Source organism: Microtus ochrogaster, chromosome 21 (assembly GCF_000317375.1).
Source record: "Microtus ochrogaster isolate Prairie Vole_2 chromosome 21, MicOch1.0, whole genome shotgun sequence".
Lineage (NCBI taxonomy): Eukaryota > Metazoa > Chordata > Mammalia > Rodentia > Cricetidae > Microtus > Microtus ochrogaster.
In genome coordinates this window covers 21,673,408-21,693,890 of record NC_022022.1, presented here as the reverse complement: position 1 = coordinate 21,693,890, position 20,483 = coordinate 21,673,408, and the positions used below count along the sequence as shown (strand labels likewise).

Genomic DNA, 20,483 nt, shown 5'->3' with positions numbered 1-20,483 from the left:
AGTCTTCCACATGTGGATACTTCTAGAGATTTTAAGTGTGTTTATTGATATATTAACCAGGAAATATATTATCAGAGCTAAACATGTACTGCTGATTAAATTACAAATGTCAAATTTTGGTTACAGAACATAACAATAGTACGTTTTGAGAATTTGACAAACATTCAGATAACAACTGACAATTATATTATATATGTATATTTATATATTATATATGCACATACTTAGCAAAGTTGGATTTTCTTGCTAAGCATCATAAAGAATCATACTACTTGGGGGATGAAGTCTACCCTCCCTTTAGTATGCCTAGAATTTACCAACTAGTCTTGAGAGGGATTGTAAAGAAATTCTGAAAGGGAAGATGGTAACACTGAATGTCAAATGAAGAGTAAAGAAAATTCTCAAATAAACTCCTGGTTTCACACCTCAGAGAACTAGGAAAGAAGATAACACTAAGCTCAAAGGTATCATAAAAGAGGACAAAGCAATGATAAGAGCAGAAGTAAATGATGTAGAGACTATAAAAATAACAGAAATCTAATCAATACCCTAAGAGTTTTTATTTGTACAAATTTATACAAGTTGACAGAGTAGGAAAAGAAATGATTTAGATAATGAAATCAGAAATGAAAGAAGAGACATTATAATTGATACTTCAGAAATACAAAGGATTGTGAGGGCACTATAGGCATCACATACCAACAAATCAATGTACAAAACAGAATTTTCTAGAAATATAAATCTAATGATAGCCACAAAAAGAAAAATTAAGCCAGTAATTAAAAGCCTCTTAATAGGGGCTGGAGGGCTGGTTCAGTGGTTAACAGCACTGGTTACAGTTTCAGAGGATCTGTGTTCAGTTCCCAGAACCACAAGGTGGTTTATAATCATTCATAACTCTGGTTCCAGGAAAGCCCATGCCATTTTCTGATATCCATGGCCACCAGGGATGTACTTGGTACACATACATAGACCCAGGCAAAAAAACTTATACACATAAAATAAATAAATAGTAGATACTGGAGAAGAATGTAGAACACTATTTTACTAAACCATCACAATCCCAAGTATCTATCTCAACATTTGCCCTTCTATCCACAGATAACAACTGTAGTTTTCACTCCTCATCAAAAAATCTTCTTTTGGAAACATACACTACTTCAGAAACCATAAGTACAAAGTTGAGGAGTCCAGGTCTAACTGATGCTTCTACAAAACACTCGTGCACCTAAGGCTCAGGGAACATTTCTGAAGAAGGGGCAGCATGATTAAAAAAAGCCAGAGAATCAAAAAGTTTCCCATGAGATGTGTCTCATAAGTTACTGCCCAAACATGATCTGAACAAGGACAATAGCAATAAACTAATCAAAATGGATGAGTAAAGACCATGAGGCCTCAACCCTACACAAAGAAGTACAGGCAAATGGGTGCTGGGCGTGGAAGAAATGGTTCAGGGAAGAAACTACCAACTGTTTATCCAATACCAAATGGTCAGCTCTGAAAACATTCATACGTGTAGCATACAGACTGAGCAGGTTATTTATATATACTTAGAAATAAACATTGATATGCACATATGAATGTGATAACAATGAAAGAAAAGTGGCCAAAAGTTTGAAAGAGAACAAGAAAGGTATGGGAGAATCTGGAGGGAGAAAAGGAAGAGGACCAATGTAATTACACTGTAATTTCAAAAGAAAAAATATTCTCAACTCGAAGGAACTCAGGACTTTCTGATTTCACTGATGAACAAACAAATATTAAGTGTGTTAATATTACTTTGTCTTAAATTCCTCCAAAAAGTTGAAGAGGAGGTAAGAAATAAAATTCCAAACCCCTGTTAATAAAGCAGGCATTACCCTAAGAGTAAATACAAAGAACAACACTACAACCACCACCAACAACAACATTACTTTTCAATATCCTTTATAAATATGGGCTTAAAACCCCTCAGGTTGTTGTAACCTAAATAGCCTTTAAACCCAGCCTGCCCAAGGACGAGATAACATTCTGGGATTATGGGAGTTGTAGTTCTTGAACAATAACAACAAAGCCTCATTGGATAGTATGGTGTCTTTTGGGTTTTGTCCATATGAGACCCCCATAACATGTGTCTCTGGGGCCACTTACCTGGAAACTTTCCAGGTGATGGTCCTGATCAAATTCCATATTAGTCAGTATTTAACATTTTAATAAAAGTTCTAATTTGAACAAAATGGTGGAACTGGTTGTTCTCTGGCGAATCTTAGAATTAAGAGGGATAGGAGATAATAGACAACCAAACCAAATGATATATAAAAAATTTCTTCATCGTGCTCATTGAATTTATACCAAGGAGATGCAGCACTGGTGCAGAATCTGAAAATCACTGAATGCTATATGTTAAAAACTGGATGAAGAATAAAAATAATCTAATCATCTAATTGTGTGCAAAAGAAGAAGCCTTTTAGGAAAAGCCAACATCTTTTCATGATAAAAACTCTTCAAAAATTAGGGATAAATTAAAAAATATGCCAACACAATAAAGCAATAAGCCCATAGTCAAAATCATATTCACTGTGAAAAGTTCCCAAGAAACCAGATTGTATCAAGGAAAGGATTTGAAATGTAGATTTTAATTACATTTCAGTAAAAACATTTTGCTCATAAAGAATAAGGCCATGAGCTGGGTGTGGTACCACACACTTTAAATCCTAGCACTCTGGAGGCAGAAGCAGGAGGAATCTTTGTGGGTTCAGGTTCCACTTGGTTTACAAAACAAATTCTATGCTAGCCAGGAAACCCAATGAGAACCTGAAGTATGATTAATAAAACTGAGAGAGAGAGAGAGAGAGAGAGAGAGAGAGAGAGAGAGAGAGAGAGAGAGACAGACAGAGAAAGAGAGAGAGAGAGAGAAAGAGAGATTGGCGTTCAACCTGAAGGTCTGAAAAGCAAAGCATCCAGCCACTGGCTCTTACCTCTACCTCAGTCAGAAAATTACGATCCTGCCTCCACGAATCTCAGAATGATACTGTGCCTGAGAGCTGTTATATTATTCTCATTTTATAATCCTCTCTAATGCTGGGGTTAAAGGCATGCACCACCCGGTTTCTAAGGCAACTAGTGTGGCTACTGGGATTAAAGGTGTGTATTACCACTACCTGGTCTGTAAGGCTCACCAGTATGACTGTTTTACTCTCTGATCTTCAGGCAAGCGTTAGTTATTAAAATAGAAGTGAAATGCCACTATAAGAGCCTGTTTGAAAAAAAAAAGTCCTCATGATTTAGATTAAAAAAAATGCAACTTTTTTGACAATACTGATGCCACTATAAAATGTACTAATAGAACACATACTGGGTTTAGAAGGATTGTGAGGAAAAGTTCACCTCCCTTGATACTTTTATCCAATTCTTGGGGTCCTCCTGGATACTCCTTGTAGAAAATAGTGTGTGTGAACAGTCCACAGGTCTGTCGAGGGAGGACCTGATGACAAAGAGGGAAAGGCGACACATTGGTAAGATTTAGCTAAGAACTGTTAGCACTCCTATAATTTCACAGTCAGCAAAAAGTTCCTGGTGTCTTACTGTAACCAAGGGTTCATGTTGATTTAATTTTGTAAATGTCAGTGTAGTAACCGAATCAAAGAAACACAATTTGGAGTTTAGAATATGTACACAGTTAATTTAGCTCTATAAACCTAAACTACTGTCTGACTTGGGTTAAGGAATAAAAAAATATCTTAGGATTCATTTGATTCAGACAGCTACCAATGTTATTCTTCTCATCCAATTAAGCCTCCCATCTCCTTCTGACACTCAGTCTTGCAGAATATGCAGGGTTAGGGATTCAAAGTCAATTTTTCTGACCATCTCTGCCTTGTTTTGTCTGTACTCTACCCTGACTTTAAAGTTCTCACTAGCAGTCGAACTATTTAATGACTGTTTCTGCAATATTTTTGTGTTGAATTTGCTTTAGCTCTGGAGGTTCAACAGACAAAACAAGTAAGCAAATTGACTCTAAAATCCAATTTTGAATAATAAAGTATTTATAATCTAATAGAAAATGCACCCAATTACACAAGAAAGCTATGATGGCATTTATTCTTCATTTCACTTTCATAATTAAATTCAAGGTAAATGAAAGCATGGAGTCTTGGCTAATGATGATTTCCTTTATGACATGTTGGGTGATCACACAATGAAAGAACAATGAAAGAATCTCGATACTTTCTCTGATTTTAAGTGTATGTAAATAATTATTTTTATACCTCCTGATTTCTATAGACTTCAACTGCAACTAAAAGCAATGATTTTAGGTATCATTCTTTGTTCTTTGGTCCACTGGTGCTAAATTCTAACAATGAGATGATTAAAGCCCCATATGATAAAATGAGTTCCAACTCTGGGTAACTATATATTCCTGTCTCTTCTTTTTACATGGAAATTAGATATAAGAATAGACAGATCGAGTGGCAATATGAATGATACTGTGGGTTAGTATAAATACTAAACAGAAAGAAAGTTGTTAACTAATGCTGTGGTCTTGAGAGTTAGCGGTGGTAACAACTTCAAAGATACCTGAAACTGGATAAAACTGGCTTTCTTAGAACTATAGACATGGTGTCCCTCTTTTCCTCCAAAGAATATGTTAAACTTCCAGCTCAAATTCATGTGATTTTACTCTCACTTATCACAATGGACGTACCATTCTTAAGCTTGAGTATTATTTTTTTTTAGCTAATACACAAGGAAAGGAAGTACATACCACATTTCCCTTCAATTTGCAAGAAGAAGACAAGGAAACTAAACAGCACCCTAAGTTACTCTGAATGCCTAAAAGTCAAAATATGCTTGACAGAAAGATTTAGCTTTCAAGTGCTATTGTTCCCTTTTCACTGTTAGTACTGAAGTGATTGGAGAGCTGTTGTTTTCTTGATCCATAGAGCAGCAGCCTACGTTTAGCTCTTTGTAAAATCATGCAAACAAGCAATACTGAGGAATTCCTCAGGAGAAGCAAAGGAGGCCCAGACCAATTTTCAATTTGAAAATATTAATAGATAATCTATGCAAAACTCATTCCCATTATTTCCAGATTGTTATACACTCAGTAAAATTACTCCACAGCATAGAAATAATCCTGTTGTCAAATAGAATGGTTGAGTAAAAGAAGTTCTGTGCTCCATCATCAGATAGCATGGTGATCCCTTCCCTTTAACACAGGTATCAAGACCTTTCAGACATAGAGTGTGCACTCACCATGATGCTATTGTGAATGAAGCCCTTCCGGTATCTTGCAGGTTTCAGATGTGGATACTCTTCAGTGCTGGTGACCTGAATACCCCAGACCTTCTTCCATGCTGCATACAGCTGAATATGGACCGGGTAGACCCCTGAGTGATGCGGGGCCACTGCGTAGCCCAGGTTGGTTGGTATTCCATGTTCCTATAAGAAATCAGAAGAACACCATCATGGAGTGGGGGCAATTGGGTGAATTAAAAAATCTTCATATTTATTTGGCATATATATTGAGATCCCCACTAAAAAGAGGATATTTAACAATAGGAAGACGGAACTTTTACTCTTTCTTCAGTTCATCAGCTTCATAGACATCTGATGCTACTATAATGAATGAAGTATATACGTTGGGTTTGTTCTGTGTATACAATTAAGTCTGAAGTTTAAATGCTGTGAGCTTGAGAGGATGGTATTGTTGTGAGTGCTTGTCTTCTAAGCTACACAAGCATCATCTTGGGGTATTCACGTGTTCCCTCTGTAAAAGATTACCCCAGTTGGGCCTGCTGATATTTTATATCCTGAATACCAGCTTGGGAAAGGGCATGCAATCTTCATTTAAGTCTCCACTTTCTCCCAACCACCTGTTTTACGCAACTCTGCATTAATTGCATATGACTTCCTCTGGAAGGCATAAGGTATATATAGGCCAGGAAGACTGAAGCATCATGTATGAACTACGAGGTTTTGTGAAGTCCTTCACTCTTGTTGAATAAGGTTTTTCACATGTTACATGCTGGGAAAGAAAACCTTCACTTGTTCTGTTAGGTGCTACGGGAACACCCCACATTGTATCCCAATTTGTAAATGGAGATTGCTCATTTATTTCCCAGCTACCCAGACTCAAAATAATCACACAGAAACTGTATTAATTAAAACACTGCTTGACCTATTAGTTTATGCATATTTCTAACTAGCTTTTACATCTTAAATTAACTCATTTCTATTAATCTGTGTATCATGATATGGTCGTGGCCTACCGGTAAGGTTCTGTCCAGCATCTGTCTCCTGTGGTGGCCATGTGGCTTCTCTCTGACTCTGCCTATTCTCTCCTCCTCTCTCTGCTTGGAATTCCTGCCTTGCCCTATTCTGCAGTGCAATAGACCCAAAGCAGCTTACTTATTAACCAATGGTATTCACAGCATACAGAGGGGAATCCCACATCAGTTAGGGTCTCCAAAAAACTCATTGGCTTCCCATAGTAAACTGGCAGAATCACGCCTTTGTTTGTCAGTGGAACCTCAGGAGAAGGGATGGGCATTGTTTATTTCTCCCCTGGGAGGAAATTTTAGCTACAAATAGGAATTGAATCTTGTCCTTTGTTAGGCAGATGAAGCAAAAAATAAAATCTGTAACTTGAAAAATTACCTAACATAAAAAAATGGAAAATGGAAGAAGACAGTGTGTGTGTGTGTGTGTGTGTGTGTGTGTGTGTGTGTGTGTGTGTGTGTGAGGGGGGGGGAGGGAGAGAGAATGAGTGTGTGGTATTGAAGCACAGCAGGCATGTAAATATTAACATAAAATACTGAGAACTTTTGTTCTTTTGGTTTGGATTTAATAGGATTTCATTCTGCTGTGTTTGTAGTATTAAGATGTGTTACTCAGTCCAATAAGGAACTAGTGGAATGCCAGGATCAAAGTTACATGACTTATTTCTGTGGTAAAGTTAGATGAAAACAGGTAACAAAACAGACAGTAAGGAAGAGTTACGGTCCAGGTAAGAAGGTAAAGGGAAGGTAAAAGTTAAGATCTCCCCCTTTGTCATAAACTTCAGAAATTCATTTATTCTATAAGTCATATAACTTTTTGTGAGGTAGTTTGGTAAACAGTCACTCTAAATCACTACAAATATACATTTAAAGCAAGACTTTGAAAACACTCTCAGTCACTGTATTATGTTTCTAGTTGTATGAAATAGATACGTGGTTTTCTAATTTCTACTTCTTTTATAAGTTTCCCTTTAAGTGCTTATCTGATTGATAAAGTTTCTGTGTAGGGCTAAATCTCATCAATTGAAGTTATAAATGAGGATACACAGTCAGATATGAAAGTTGAATCAATAAACTAAGCACAAAATTGTTGTCAGTTGCTGTTTGTGTTGTCTATTCTATTCACACAGCACAGGGAAAGAATTCAGTCTTAGATGAGAAGCAAGCGGTAAGTGGATCACATATCTTCAGCTGTTCTCCCAGATGCTACTACAGTAGCCCCAAAGATGGGCACTAAATAGTTCAGATCACTATCGGTTTCCTTTCACGGAATGACCCTTATTGTGTAGCCAAATTCAGTTCTTTTTCATCAAGACTGTTTTCTAACATCTATTATAATAAATGACTCTTAAAGAAATACGGAACTATGAAATCAATGCTGTAAAATGAGCTACAGCCTTTTCATAGACATGAGGGAAAACTGGTTTCTTAGTACTGGTAAAGAAATATATTTCTTACAAGAGCCTCCTCTCTTCTCTCCTCTTATCTCCTCCACTCCTCCACTCCTTTCTTCTCCTTTCTCTTCCCCTCCTTCCCATTCCCTCCTCTCCTTTCTTCCTTAATCTTCATGCTATTAGAAATAGAATCTCATTTCTCCTTAATGCTAAGTAAACATTCTATTACTGAGCTAAATCCTGACACTAACAATTGTGTTTTCTGTGCGGAATGAAGTTGGAAAATGCCAGTAAGAGTAGTACCTGGGAGCTAACCAAAGAAGCCATGGCTGTGTAGACTTGTCACATTGCAGGGTCCTTTACTGAACCACTATCAGCCTTAATTCTTTTTCATCTGGTCTGCTGCCTGGTAAATGGTTAAGTTGTAATGAAGATGAATGATCACCCAGAAAACAAGGTATCCATCACGCCATCACATTGCCAATGAAACTGAGATGTACTTCCTCAAGAGAGAAATTTAGGCATGAGGGTGTTTAAACCCCTTTGATGTGTAAATAGAATTGATATGGATCTTTTGCCTGGGAAGGTATTCCTGACTTACAAGAAAGAGAAATTTTCCTTCTACTATGTTGTTATTCTTGCAGCTGCTTTATACAAAGGATTTCCAAGTCTCCTATAATTTAGCAAAGGACAAATCAACAGTGTGAGAATCCTAATATACATTAATAATAAAATTCCTGGGTCACTGTACTATGGTGTGATGCTTTATTCCAAATGTGAGGCCGTAGGTGTTTGATAAACATGACAGTGTCATAGAAACAGATAAAAAGCGAAGAGTTTAAAGAGAATGGAAATAACAAACAACTATATTCATTCTACCAAAAAAAACCCCATTTCACTTTTGATATATAGTAAAGGGAATTGTGGAACTTTCCATGAAAAATCAGGAGGAAAAAGCAATTGACTCTGTGAGCAGGGAGGAAGGGTCAGTAAAAAAAAGACTTTATTATACTTATTGATTTCTGGGGGCTCAATGCAATACTATCTGTAAGGTCATCCTATTGCAGGGGCAACTAGAGCTCAATCAAAATAGTAAATCACACTAGGTAATTGTGAGTTTACACTTTTTCAATCAAAATGATAACAGAAAGTGAAAAGTAATTCCCTAGTAACTCTTTGCCTGTTATCAAGGGGCTTACTGAACTAGAAAGCTTCATTCTTAACTGTCCACAGCTTAAAATCCAATTCACAGAGAGTTGGTCAACTACAATATAAACTAGGCATCATATTTACACAATAAAATTACAGACTTGGGAAGGCTTCTCCATGTAAATATTGAAGACACTCAGACTCTATAAGATAGGCATAAATGATATTTGAGAAAACAAAATTCCAGTAGAGCTTTTATTGTTTATTAGAAAATCATGCAGGATGAAGAAAATACGAGATAATGGGTAGAGAAAACATATAATCTGCTAATAAACAACTGTTTACACAGGCTTTAAAAAGTGACATCATTTCGATGGCCTTTCAGAATGACATGCTTCATATACTTCACAGGACTTTGGCGTGATCATGTTTTTCCAGTTAAATTACCTTTTCTTGCAGGGGTGGTGGTGAGACAATGGTATAAATTGTTGATATATGCATTCAGATAATTTAAAAAAGCAGCCTGTAATAAAATGCATTTAGTGTCAGGCTTGCAACAGCAACTGAAATGAAGGCACTTTTTAAAAATTTATTAAAAATTTCTGCCTCCTCCCATTCCCCCATTTCCCTCCCCCTCCCTCTCTCCCTCCAGTCCCGCCCTGTGAAAAGTCCAAGGCCCTCCCCCCTCCATCCAGGTCTAGGAAGGTGTGCATCCAAACAGACTGGCTCCCCCAAAAGTCAGTAAGCGCAGTAGAATCAAAACCCGGTGTCATTATCATTGGCTTCTCAGTCTACCAACGAAGGCACTTTAAAAATTATCCCCATAGGTCATGTATTCCTGGCAAAGGATGGGTGCCTGGTATCTCTTAGGTGTTTTTCAGTTCATTCCTGATGTGACCCTAATGATAATCCTGATGCGAGAACTGGAGACATTCCAAAAGAGTGAAAAGTGTGGTTATGAGAAAGTATAGGGCATTTTCATGGTAGCAAGTGTGAGTGCTGGAATCACACCCAGGCTCTCTACATTCAGTAAATTCTTTGGCTTTTCCAGTGTCAGCTTTTACTGTGACCTAATAGATTTGATTCAAATACATAGTTTGGAAGCACAACACTTCTCCAATTTTTTCCCCCTCGGAAAAGTTATATGAAGTAAAAATTGCCATTAAAAATAATCTCCTTTGCTGCTAGCAGTTTTTAATGCAAATGAGTTTCAGCCAATTAGGAGTGCTCAGGACTGCTTCTGGAGGGCTGCAGGAAGCAAAGGTTAAGTTCTTGTTGGAAAGTAAGATCTTGAAAACAAGACAACCTCCTGGCAGTTTGGGTGCAATAGAAAGCCCACTGCTTGTGACTTAGCTCTAGTGGTCTGAGAAATAGGAGCCCCGGGAGGACCAGTTTTCTATGACTCCTTGAGTCCTGAGAAGTTCAGCTGACAATCTGCCCCTCTGCCCTTAAAGAGTTTTTGAAAGCCCTCAAGGCACTGAGTAGAAACTCTCCTTGTTAAAAATAGCATGATGTTTTTAACTTGGAAACCGGATGGGAAGAGCTGGGTTTGCATATTGTAATACATAAAACAGGTTTAACAGATTAAGGTAAGGTATCTAATGTTTTGAATTCACAAGAAAACATGAGAAAAATAAAGAACTGTACAATATTTACTTTTATAAATATTTATGTTTAATTTAGATGGTTAATATTGGTAAACATCTATTTACTTACCTGAGTAAACATATATATATAGATATAGATATGAATATTTTATATGTGTGTAAAGAGTGTAGGAGGAGAGATTGCATATATATATATATATATATATATATATATATATATATATATATAGCTATACATGCATATGATGGCTGGATCTTATATATTTGGTACCCAGCAAGATACAGTAAGTGAATAGGAGACTACTGGTGATTTAAATGATAAAAACTAGAGACACATCCAAATAATTAGATTTAGATTTTCTAGGCTTGGTGGTATGTAGCAATAAACCCAGCACTTTGGAAGCAGAAGCAGGAGGCTAATTCATTCATGCTTATACTTTGCTATATAACAAGTTACAGGCCAGAATGAATTACACGAAGACCCCATTTCCAACACTAAAACAAAAACAAAAAATTCAATTCTTTTACAGTAAAAATAATCACTTTTGAGTTCCTGATTTGTGTCAAGTGTTTTATTCAGTTTTAGGCATTCGCTGGACATAAGAAACATCTCTACTGCAATTTGAAAGCTATAGACAACTGCTGGAAAAAAATAGATACTGTATCCTAAGTCTTGTGGTATTTGGTCTATAAACATTTGACTTTGAAAAATATTATTATCATTTGGACTTGAAGATATTTTGTTTCTGGAAAAAAATGATATCTTTGACACAAAAATCTATTGAGGTTAAAATTTATTTCCAACTAACATTAGCTTTAATGAAGCAAGAAACGTATCTAGCAGTAGAAATTTACCTCGGGATGCCTTTCAGACATCAGAAATTAGGCCCCTTTTGTGTGTTTTCATTGTCATTATCCCCTTATTCTAGATTATTTGTCTAGACTAATTTGGGGGTATTACAAGCTTCCTTCCATGCAGTCTCTACTACATTTTATTTTCAATATGTCATCTAATAGACTCAAAAATCTGTGTTTGTAGATTTTTCTTCTAATCACGACTGCAGCCCAAAATATTGTAAGGAATTGTGTCAGGACAATAAGGTATTTGCTGTTTTAAATAGTGTCCCAGAGTGTCAAGGCAGGTAAATAAAGTTCAATTGTGTTTTTTTTTGTTGTGTGAGCCTGACATTTCTGTGCCTTGGTCTCCTCATCTATAACTTAACCTGAAAATATTAAAGAATTAAATAATGACAGATATAAATAAGTGAATATGTGTAATACATAAACCATTTAAGTGTTTATATACACTTAAGACACATAGGCCATTTCAGGGAATAAATCAACTTTTCCAAATACAAATAAAATTGGACATAATCTTTAGGCCAGCACTGCAACTAAATATGAAAGGAGACAGGAAGTTTACACAAATAGATAAAAAAATTTTTTAAAAAGTGTCAATTCTTGTTAGTTTCAGAATGAAAGACTATGAAATCAGAAATGATAGTGATTTGTATCTTACTAGTGTCAACTTTTCTTTTCCACAGAAGGTATGGGATATTTCACTGGATCTCTGACTTTCTTGTATTCACATGTGTTTAGGAAATGAAAAATTGGGACAACAGATAAGAGGTCAATGGGAATGAAGCTGCAGAATCTTATTTTCTCCCTGAAAAGTCATTTTGTGCTGCTGTATGACTACTTCAGTCAAAGGCTAAAACACTGTGAAAGAGGGCTGCTCATGGTGGGTAGTGGGGTTTTGTAGGTGCTCTTTGTCCCCTGGAGGGCGCACTGACGTTATGTATGTGTATTTATACATACATGATATGTATATTATGTGTATTATACTTTTTTCCTTTTTAGGTAAATAGCTGTTAGTATGATTCCATGTGACCTTATCAAACATATCCAGTGTTATTATATAGTGCCCTCTTTCTTCTACATTTACCACCCTCTCTGCTCCTTAAAGATACCTCTTTCAACTATCAGATATCAACTAAAAGATATCTATTTCAACTATCAGATATCAACTAAAAGATATCTATTTCCACTATCAGATAACTTACATCCTAAACAAGGACAACATTAAAGGACATCCTAAAATAGACACGAAATGGCTAGGAGACCACAGCCCTACACAAAGAAGTATGAACAACTCAGAAGAGCTGGGACCGTGAGAGGTGGTCTTGCCAAGCGAAGAACACAACAATTGATTTTACAGTGCCAAACGGACAACCCTTAAAACATGTCTACAAGTGACATTATATAGACTGAACAGGACACACACACACACACAAATATACACATATATGTACACACGCATGCAGTAAGGATTAGTGAAAAAAGAACCCATGAATTTGAAGAGGAGTAGGGAGAGGTATATGGGAGAGTTTGGAGGGAGGAAACTGAAGGGGAAAACTTTTCTTCTTATAATATAATATTAAAACAAAGAAATAAAAATAACATTCTCCACCCACACAGTGACAAGCCCCCTCTCATCCCAGAACATTCTCTCTGTCAAATTGTGTGTTTCCTTTCCTTTCCTTTTCAGGACTTGTAATTAAACAAATCTCTGCCTTCACAGCAATCTTAGGGGCATCATTACTTCAATAAAGCCTTACATCGTGCATCAACTATTGCAAATTGTCCTTTCATTAAACCCTGGCCAGTAATAATTGCTGTTTCAGTTTCAGAGAACCTAGTATGGTAGAAGTAGTTATCATAAAACCTCGCTTAGATTCTGGAAGTAGCATGATAAAGGAACATAGATTGAAAGGCACTGAGATGTATTGGTTCTGATGATTTTGCACCGTTTTTTCTGGAATAATCTGAAGCCATCCTAATTAAAGGACAAAGAGATCTCTAGATAAGACAAAGAAGTCAGACAGGCACAGGTGAGTATAAGCCACCCTCTTGAGCTTCACTTTGCAAGAATGTTTTAATATATACTTTCCTGAAAGTTCAACACACCATAATGGACTATAGGGAGAAAACTCTTCTCATGGTCATCCAGAATTTTCTGGATCTCTCAGAAGCTGGAAAAAGTTTCAACAATGAATTCAAGTTTCTAAATAATGAGGAAAAGGCTGGACACATGACTTATCCCCATAATTCTAACACTCTGTCCATATTCATGAAACAACATGGGATATGATGGGGGTTATTTCACACCCAAAATGCTTGGAATATTGTTGTACGCATTGCACTGAGATATTAAAAAATTAAAAAAAAAACAGCTGTTAAGACAGAGACAGAGACTCACATTGGAGCACCGGACTGAAATCTCAAGATCCAAATCAGGAGCAGAAGGAGAGAGAGCACGAACAAGGAACTCAGGACGGCGAGGGGTGCACCCACACACTGAGACAAGGGGATGTTCTATCGGGAACTCACCAAGGCCAGCTGGCCTGGGTCTGAAAAAGCATGGGATAAAACCGGACTTGCTGAATATAGCGGACAATGAGGACTACTGAGAACTCAAGAACAATGGCAAAGGGTATTTGATCCTACTGCACGTACTGGCTTTGGGGGAGCCTAGGCAGTTTGGATGCTCACCTTACTAGACCTGGATGGAGGTGGGTGGTCCTTGGACTTCCCACAGGTCAAGGAACCCTGATTGCTCTTTGGGCTGACGAGGGAGGGGGACTTGATCGGGGGAGGGGGAGGGAAATGGGAGGCAGTGGCGGGGAGGAGGCAGAAATCTTTAATAAATAAATTAATTAAAAAAATGAAAAAAATCACAGTTTCTTAAAAGCCAAATGTCAAAAAGGAAATAAGTGGAGTGGTGACCGCATAAACGAATACACTCTCGGTGAGGAGAGTGCGCATATTCAACAGTATCTTGTTGACTTAAAGCATTGATTTGTTGTGTCATATACACAGCTTCGGGGGAGAGACACTGGTGCTAGGAAAATAGATCCCATTATCTATTTCTCCTTTTAATAAGGGCTTGAGACCGTATTGTCATCTTTGAAAATGAGCCTAGAATCATTGATTTTCCACTGCGTTTTCCAGGGCTGAAATTGTCTTCTGTTTTCATAAGTGATAAAAGCGAAGGCTGCGTGACCCTGGAAATTGGCTGGGTCAGTCTTGACACTCTTTGGATTGAAGCCTGGTAAATGGTGACAAATCTCTGGAGGGCTCCGTGTTACAAATGGATTTTTCTTGGGAAAAAAGAAACAGCACAGCAATAGCACTGCTTCTGCAGCGTTGAACTTTCTGATCCTAAGTAGAGCTATTTTGGTCAATTGAGACTCATCCTCTGATATCCTTGCTCCCACTGATAGTCTGCTTTGCTGCTTAAAAGAAACTAAAAGAAAAGTTAAACTAGCCTTCACTCTGACGGTTGCGTGCTCCATTCCAGCAAGTTCAGCATTTGCCTTTCCAAGGTTTTATGTTCCGTACTCTATTTACGAGGCAAAATAATTTATATAATTTTGTTCATGATAACATTGCTCAATGTATATCCACTGTATGTATTGGTTGTTCAAAGGCATTGGAGATATAACAGTGAAGAAAATAGACAAAAATCCCTTCTATCGGTGAGTTATTTTGTTTGTATGGTGAGACTGACATTATAAAAACAAATGCACAAATTATTTGTAAGATGGCGAACACTAGAGCGGGAAGTAAAGGAGAGTTGTAGAAAGGAATGAATGCCGTGGGTCACTGTATTAGATTGGCAAGCACATGTCTTACACAAAAGGAAATGCTGCGGTTGAAGAGTTGAAGATGTTAAAAAAGAAGATGTGATGGTAATCGGGCTTTTTCAAGGAGATTTTCAACTTATTTACTGAAAGATCCAGAAATAATGCCCAGAGCTGCTTTTCTCAAGGGTAAGCATACAGTTTCAGTGGAGAGATGGCTGGAGATCTTTCTGGCACTTAAACGTTATTGGTTTTTATTTACCTTGAGCAAGGGAGGGAACCACAAGAAAGTTCTGAGCAGAGAAATGGCATTGCTCAGCCTATCACTATAAAAGTTTTGTGGCTGTTAGGACAAGAAATGACAGAAGGGAGGTATGGAGGAAATCAAAGAGCACATAGCTCTGAAACAGCTCCGATGGGAAATGATGACAGCTCGGACCGTATGATTATGATGGAGCTCTTGAGAAAAAATTTCATTGTAGATTTATCTTTTGTTCATTTTTCTCTTACATATGTGTATATGAATGTGCGTGTTTCTGGGTGTATAACAAAATTCCAGGAGTTTTCTTCAATTCCTCTTCTGCTTTGTTCTGAATCTCTCAAAAATTCCAGAAGTCATGATTGTGACTCTGGTCATGTTCCCATAGCTGTCTTCGGAGGCTGGAATCACAGACAAGCCACCATGCCATGTAGCACTTATGTGGGTTCTAGGGATCTGAACACAAATTCTGTTGTTTGGATGAGTGGGTTCTAGGGATCTGAAGACAAACCCTCTTGTTTGGATGAGAGTACTTTAACCTCTGAGCAATTTATCCATCCTATTTTTGAATATTTTGTAAGAACTGAGTACAGTGCAGGAGAGAAAGGATATCTGGAAGGACTGTGCTTTATCAAGTCAGAGGAGGAGGTTTAAAGCTGGGTAGTTTGGGGATAGAAAGATAAACAGAAACATTGTGTTTGTGTTTCAGATCAGGCATTTTGTAGCATATCACAGATAAGAATACCAATAAGCAGCTTATTATTCACAAAAGTGAACTCAGTTGAGTTTGGTAAGGTTTCAAGTTATTTTAACATAAATTTATTATTATTATTATTTTATGTGTATAGTTATATTACCTTTATATATGTCTGTGTGCCCACAAGCATGCCCAATACCTTAAGAAACATGAAGATGGTTTAGCACCCATGTTGGTACTAAAAGTTGAACCTGGGTCCTTGGAAGAATAGCCAGGGCTCATTTTTCTACCCCCAAGATAAAAACGTATTTAAAGCCATGTAATTCATTAATATAAAACAAACAAAAAAAAGGACAACATATTGTAAGCAGCAAAAAGAACGTGTATAAGGATAGATGTTTGGGAGGTATTGAAGTTAAGATGTAAGAAGAGGAAGCCAAGAATATATACTGAAAAACATACCTGAGTTTTGAGCAATATCACGGATCCGTAATGGAATGGGAGCTTTCTAAAGACAGAGCTCTTTTGAGATGTTTGTGTTTGTTTTTTGAGTATATTCATTATCTTTGTTTAAGTTTTGTTTTAGGTTATACTTGGTGAAAGACAAATTCTATTTTTTTTCACTTGCTGAATTATTTTGCAAGGAATTTTTGAAAATAGAAATGGAAATGATTGCTCTATCCTGGGACCTCTTTGAAAATCCCTCTAACACCTTCCAGGTCATAGACTTTTCTTTGTGAAAAGCTAATTAACTTATAGTTTAGAAGGAAAAATGCAGCTGATGGCAAATATGGTTATGATATTAGTGATGTAAAATAAGGACTAAAAAAAATAAGGACTAAGAATTACCTGGGTCTAACAACAGATGTCAATCAACAATGTTTCCAAGACAGGTTGCTCATTAAAATAACTTAAGATGTGATAAGAACTAAGGTAGAGGCCATGACTGTAGCAACAATTTGAACAAATTAAATTTGCTGTACAGTATAGAAATGGTTGTATAGTTTTAGTGAAAGGTATAGGAACAAAGAGTTATTTTTAAAAACAGAATTAATAGCTTTTTTTAAGATAGAGAAATAATTTGGAAGACAGGAAAGACTCTAAACCTATGGTTATGAATGGTCAAGAGGAAAGTGGTTTAGAGAACTTGTAAAGTCTGTGTGGTGGTTTGTTGAAAAATCCCCTTATGCTCATATGGAGTGGCATTATTTGAAAGAAGTAGGACATGTAGCCTTGTTGGAGTAGGCGTGGCCTGTTGGAGGAAGTGTGTCACTGGGTGTGGTCTTTAAGGTTTCAAATGACCAAGTCAAGCCCATAAACACTAGAAAGATGGCTTAGCAGGTAGATCACTTTCTTTTTCTACCAGGGGACCTGATCTCCATTTCCATATCCGGAAACACGGGGAATATGATGTCTTTTAGCGTCTCTGGACACACACACACACACACACACACACACACACACACAATTTAAAAGTCTAAAATTATGCCTACCATTTTAATTCCATTTGCCTGTAATCATAGAGAAATTGCTTTTGTATAATAGGCACATATCAGAGTTTGTGTATGGTTGATTTTGTTTCAGTGAAATGAGAAGCAAAACCATCATTTGAAAAGGCAAAAGGGATGCTATAATCACTAATATGAGAAGTCAAAATTGAGAAACAGTGCTGAGAAGAGAAAACCATTGTCTCAGTCAGGGTTATATTTCTGTGATGATATTAAAGTTTTGTGAATTTGGAAAAAGTTTCGGTCACATAGGAAGAGAAAATCTTATGTGAGGATCCAGGATACTGTGGGTAGTGGTACTCCTGGGGAGGTGGTCCAGGAGTATAAGTAAGGTAAGTAAAGCTGATCATGAACTTAGAGAGTAAGTGATAGCCAGTGTTCCTCCATGATTCTCTTCCCTGCTTCTGGGTACCCTCCTTGAGTTCCTGTCATAGGCGACATATTGTAAGTTGGAAGCTGAAACAAATGCTTATCCCACAATTGCTTTCTGTCATGGCTTTTATCTCACCAATAAAAACCTAACTAAAAGAGGAATTGATACCAGGATGGCAGGGTACTGTTGTGACAGAGATGAACATGTTGATTTTGGGAGGATTGCAAATGTGAAACTTTAGGCTGTACAAGTCAGAATTCAGGGCTTAAAGAGCTTTGTGGGTACTTGGGAGACAAGAACACTGTGAATGATGGAAGCTTGCCTTGGAAGCTTTGGAGGGAAGTTTGAGAATCACTCACATAAAGTCGTCATCAGAATAATTAATGAGCTCTGAGTTGAGAATCCATAGCTTCTAGTCAGCTAGGGCTGAAGAATCAGCTGTGATTAATAAGATACCAGCACCACTAAAGTGAAACTTTGGTTTTCCTGGGACATTTGCTGTGCTGGTTAGCTGGGGTTGATAAGTCAGCTATGATTAAGAATAGTCCAGAACCATTTATTAAAATATTTTGATAGGTATATTTTCAGTGTCAGCACATAGAAGGTGTAGTCAAAAGGAAACCAGAGCTGTATCTCAGGCTGGTAGTCAAATTAGGCAATGTGTAAGAGTTTCACTGGTGGTCCTGGAGTTGTTGGTAAGATACTTGTAGGATTGAAGGGGTCACGGAAGGAAACTGGGACTTGACATTGTGAGGGGTTAGGAGAGACCATTGGTGAATGTGCAGCCTCAGTTGCTATGGAGCCTCAGAACTGAAAGAGCAATGGAGCAAAGGTGAGACATGGTACCACATAGCAGGATCCACGAGGAGGAGTCAGGAGAGATCACAGCAAAGGCATAACCAAGCTTAGTGGTGATTCTAGTACACTGAAGATGCCAGGATTTCAGTACTATAAAGGATGGCTCTAGTTGTGGAGCCAAGCTGAGTCTTTGAGACAGCTATAAGTGCAGTGAATGGCACAGACAGTGAAGATGGGCTCTCCACGCCCTTTGTAATCCCTAAGATCATAGATGAATCCCAGACATTGGATAATGCTTATGTATATTGTTAGAAGATGGGTTAGATTCGATCTTCCTGTGATTGTGCCCTGCTTCTTCCCAAAAAGAAGTATGCAACTTGTTTTGATTTTACAGGAGCCTACAACTGATAGGTTGGGTTTTTAAAGAGCTGGTAGATTTCTAAAGAGGACATTGGCTTTTAAAGTGTTGAAAATTTAAAGACTGTGGGGCTTTTAAGGTTATGTTTTATATTTTGATGTTAGCATGAGATCTTGGGGACAACAAAGAAAGGAAAAGTTTTGATTTAATTAGGATGCATTTTTGTGTTAAGTTGACAAGGGGTCCATTGTGCTGGCTAGTCTTTTTGTTAACTTGATACAAGCATGGGTCACATGGGAGGAGCGAACCTCAGTCAAGAAAACGCTCGCTCTGATTGGCCTGTATGTGTGAAATGGGGCACTTTTCTCATTAATAATTGATATGGGAGGGTCTATATCATGTGAGGTAGTGTGTCTTCTGGGCAGCTGATCCTGTGTCGTTTAAGAAAGTAGACTGTGAAAGTCATGGGGAGCAAGTTAGTAAGTGGCATTTCTCTGGGATTTCTGTTTCAGTTCCCAGCCCCAGGTTTCCTCTCTACTTGAGAAGTTTTAATGATGGCCTGCCATCAGCATGTGTTAGTAATATAAACAGACTCTTTCCTTCCGGAGTTGCCTGTGGTTTTAGTCTTTATTATAGCAAAAGGAAGCAGACTAGATCAATAGTTTTTTTACATGACACATATTATATAATTTTCGTAGTTTGTTCATTTGTAAGCTTCTCTCAATAAGTTGATATATGTAAATTTAGTTTGGTACACACTCTGTAACAGCCTATAAAAAGACACAAATGTCAACTTTTCAGCTTAGTTCTTTGAACAAATCACTGATTTAGATAAGAGAGCTAAATGATGTGTGTGTGTGTGTGTGTGTGTGTGTGTGTGTGTGTGTGTTAAATGAAGTATTTTAAAGCTGTCTAAAGTGTACTTCCTTCTCTGACTCTGAAAACACTTTTAAAGTTTTTGGATACTTCTTCTATGATATAGCTTATTAGAGTTAATGTCATTGATTTAAATATATCTCTGCAGTGTCTGTAATGCTTCTGTCAAGTCAAGCTGAGAGTTCCATTAAGAAGTGTTTTCCCTTTTAATGTCAGCTTAACACATTTATGGGGAAATGTTTCAAAGTTCAGGATCTGCATGAGCCATCTCTCTACCTCTCCCTTCCTTTTTCTAACCCCCAAATACAATGTTACTGCATTTTGTTCTATTACACTCTGTACCATCTCTAAATTAAAGAATTCACATCTGTGATTGTTTCCAATTTTGTGGAACATTTGCTCCGATGTAAAACAGGTTAGATTTCATCATAAAAATGAGTTTATTTAAGTAATTTCTACCTACATATCAACAGAATTAAATGAATAGTCATATTCCCCTGAGTAACTGCTGTACAGCTGAAATGATTTTCCTCTAGACATGCTCACGTGTTCAAAATAAAA

General features: G+C 37.2%; 1 protein-coding gene across 1 annotated transcript in view; it reads right to left on the bottom strand.

The window, feature by feature from the left end:
- Ndst4 (N-deacetylase and N-sulfotransferase 4) overlaps nt 1–20,483 on the bottom strand; it is a 269,358-nt gene that overhangs the window by 105,271 nt on the left and 143,604 nt on the right. The window contains exons 5-6 of the mRNA XM_005357237.3: nt 5,236–5,421; nt 3,335–3,463 (exon numbers count right to left, since the gene is read on the bottom strand). Of these exons, the coding sequence (XP_005357294.1) occupies nt 3,335–3,463; nt 5,236–5,421 (315 nt within the window). The remainder of the gene's footprint in view (nt 1–3,334; nt 3,464–5,235; nt 5,422–20,483) is intronic.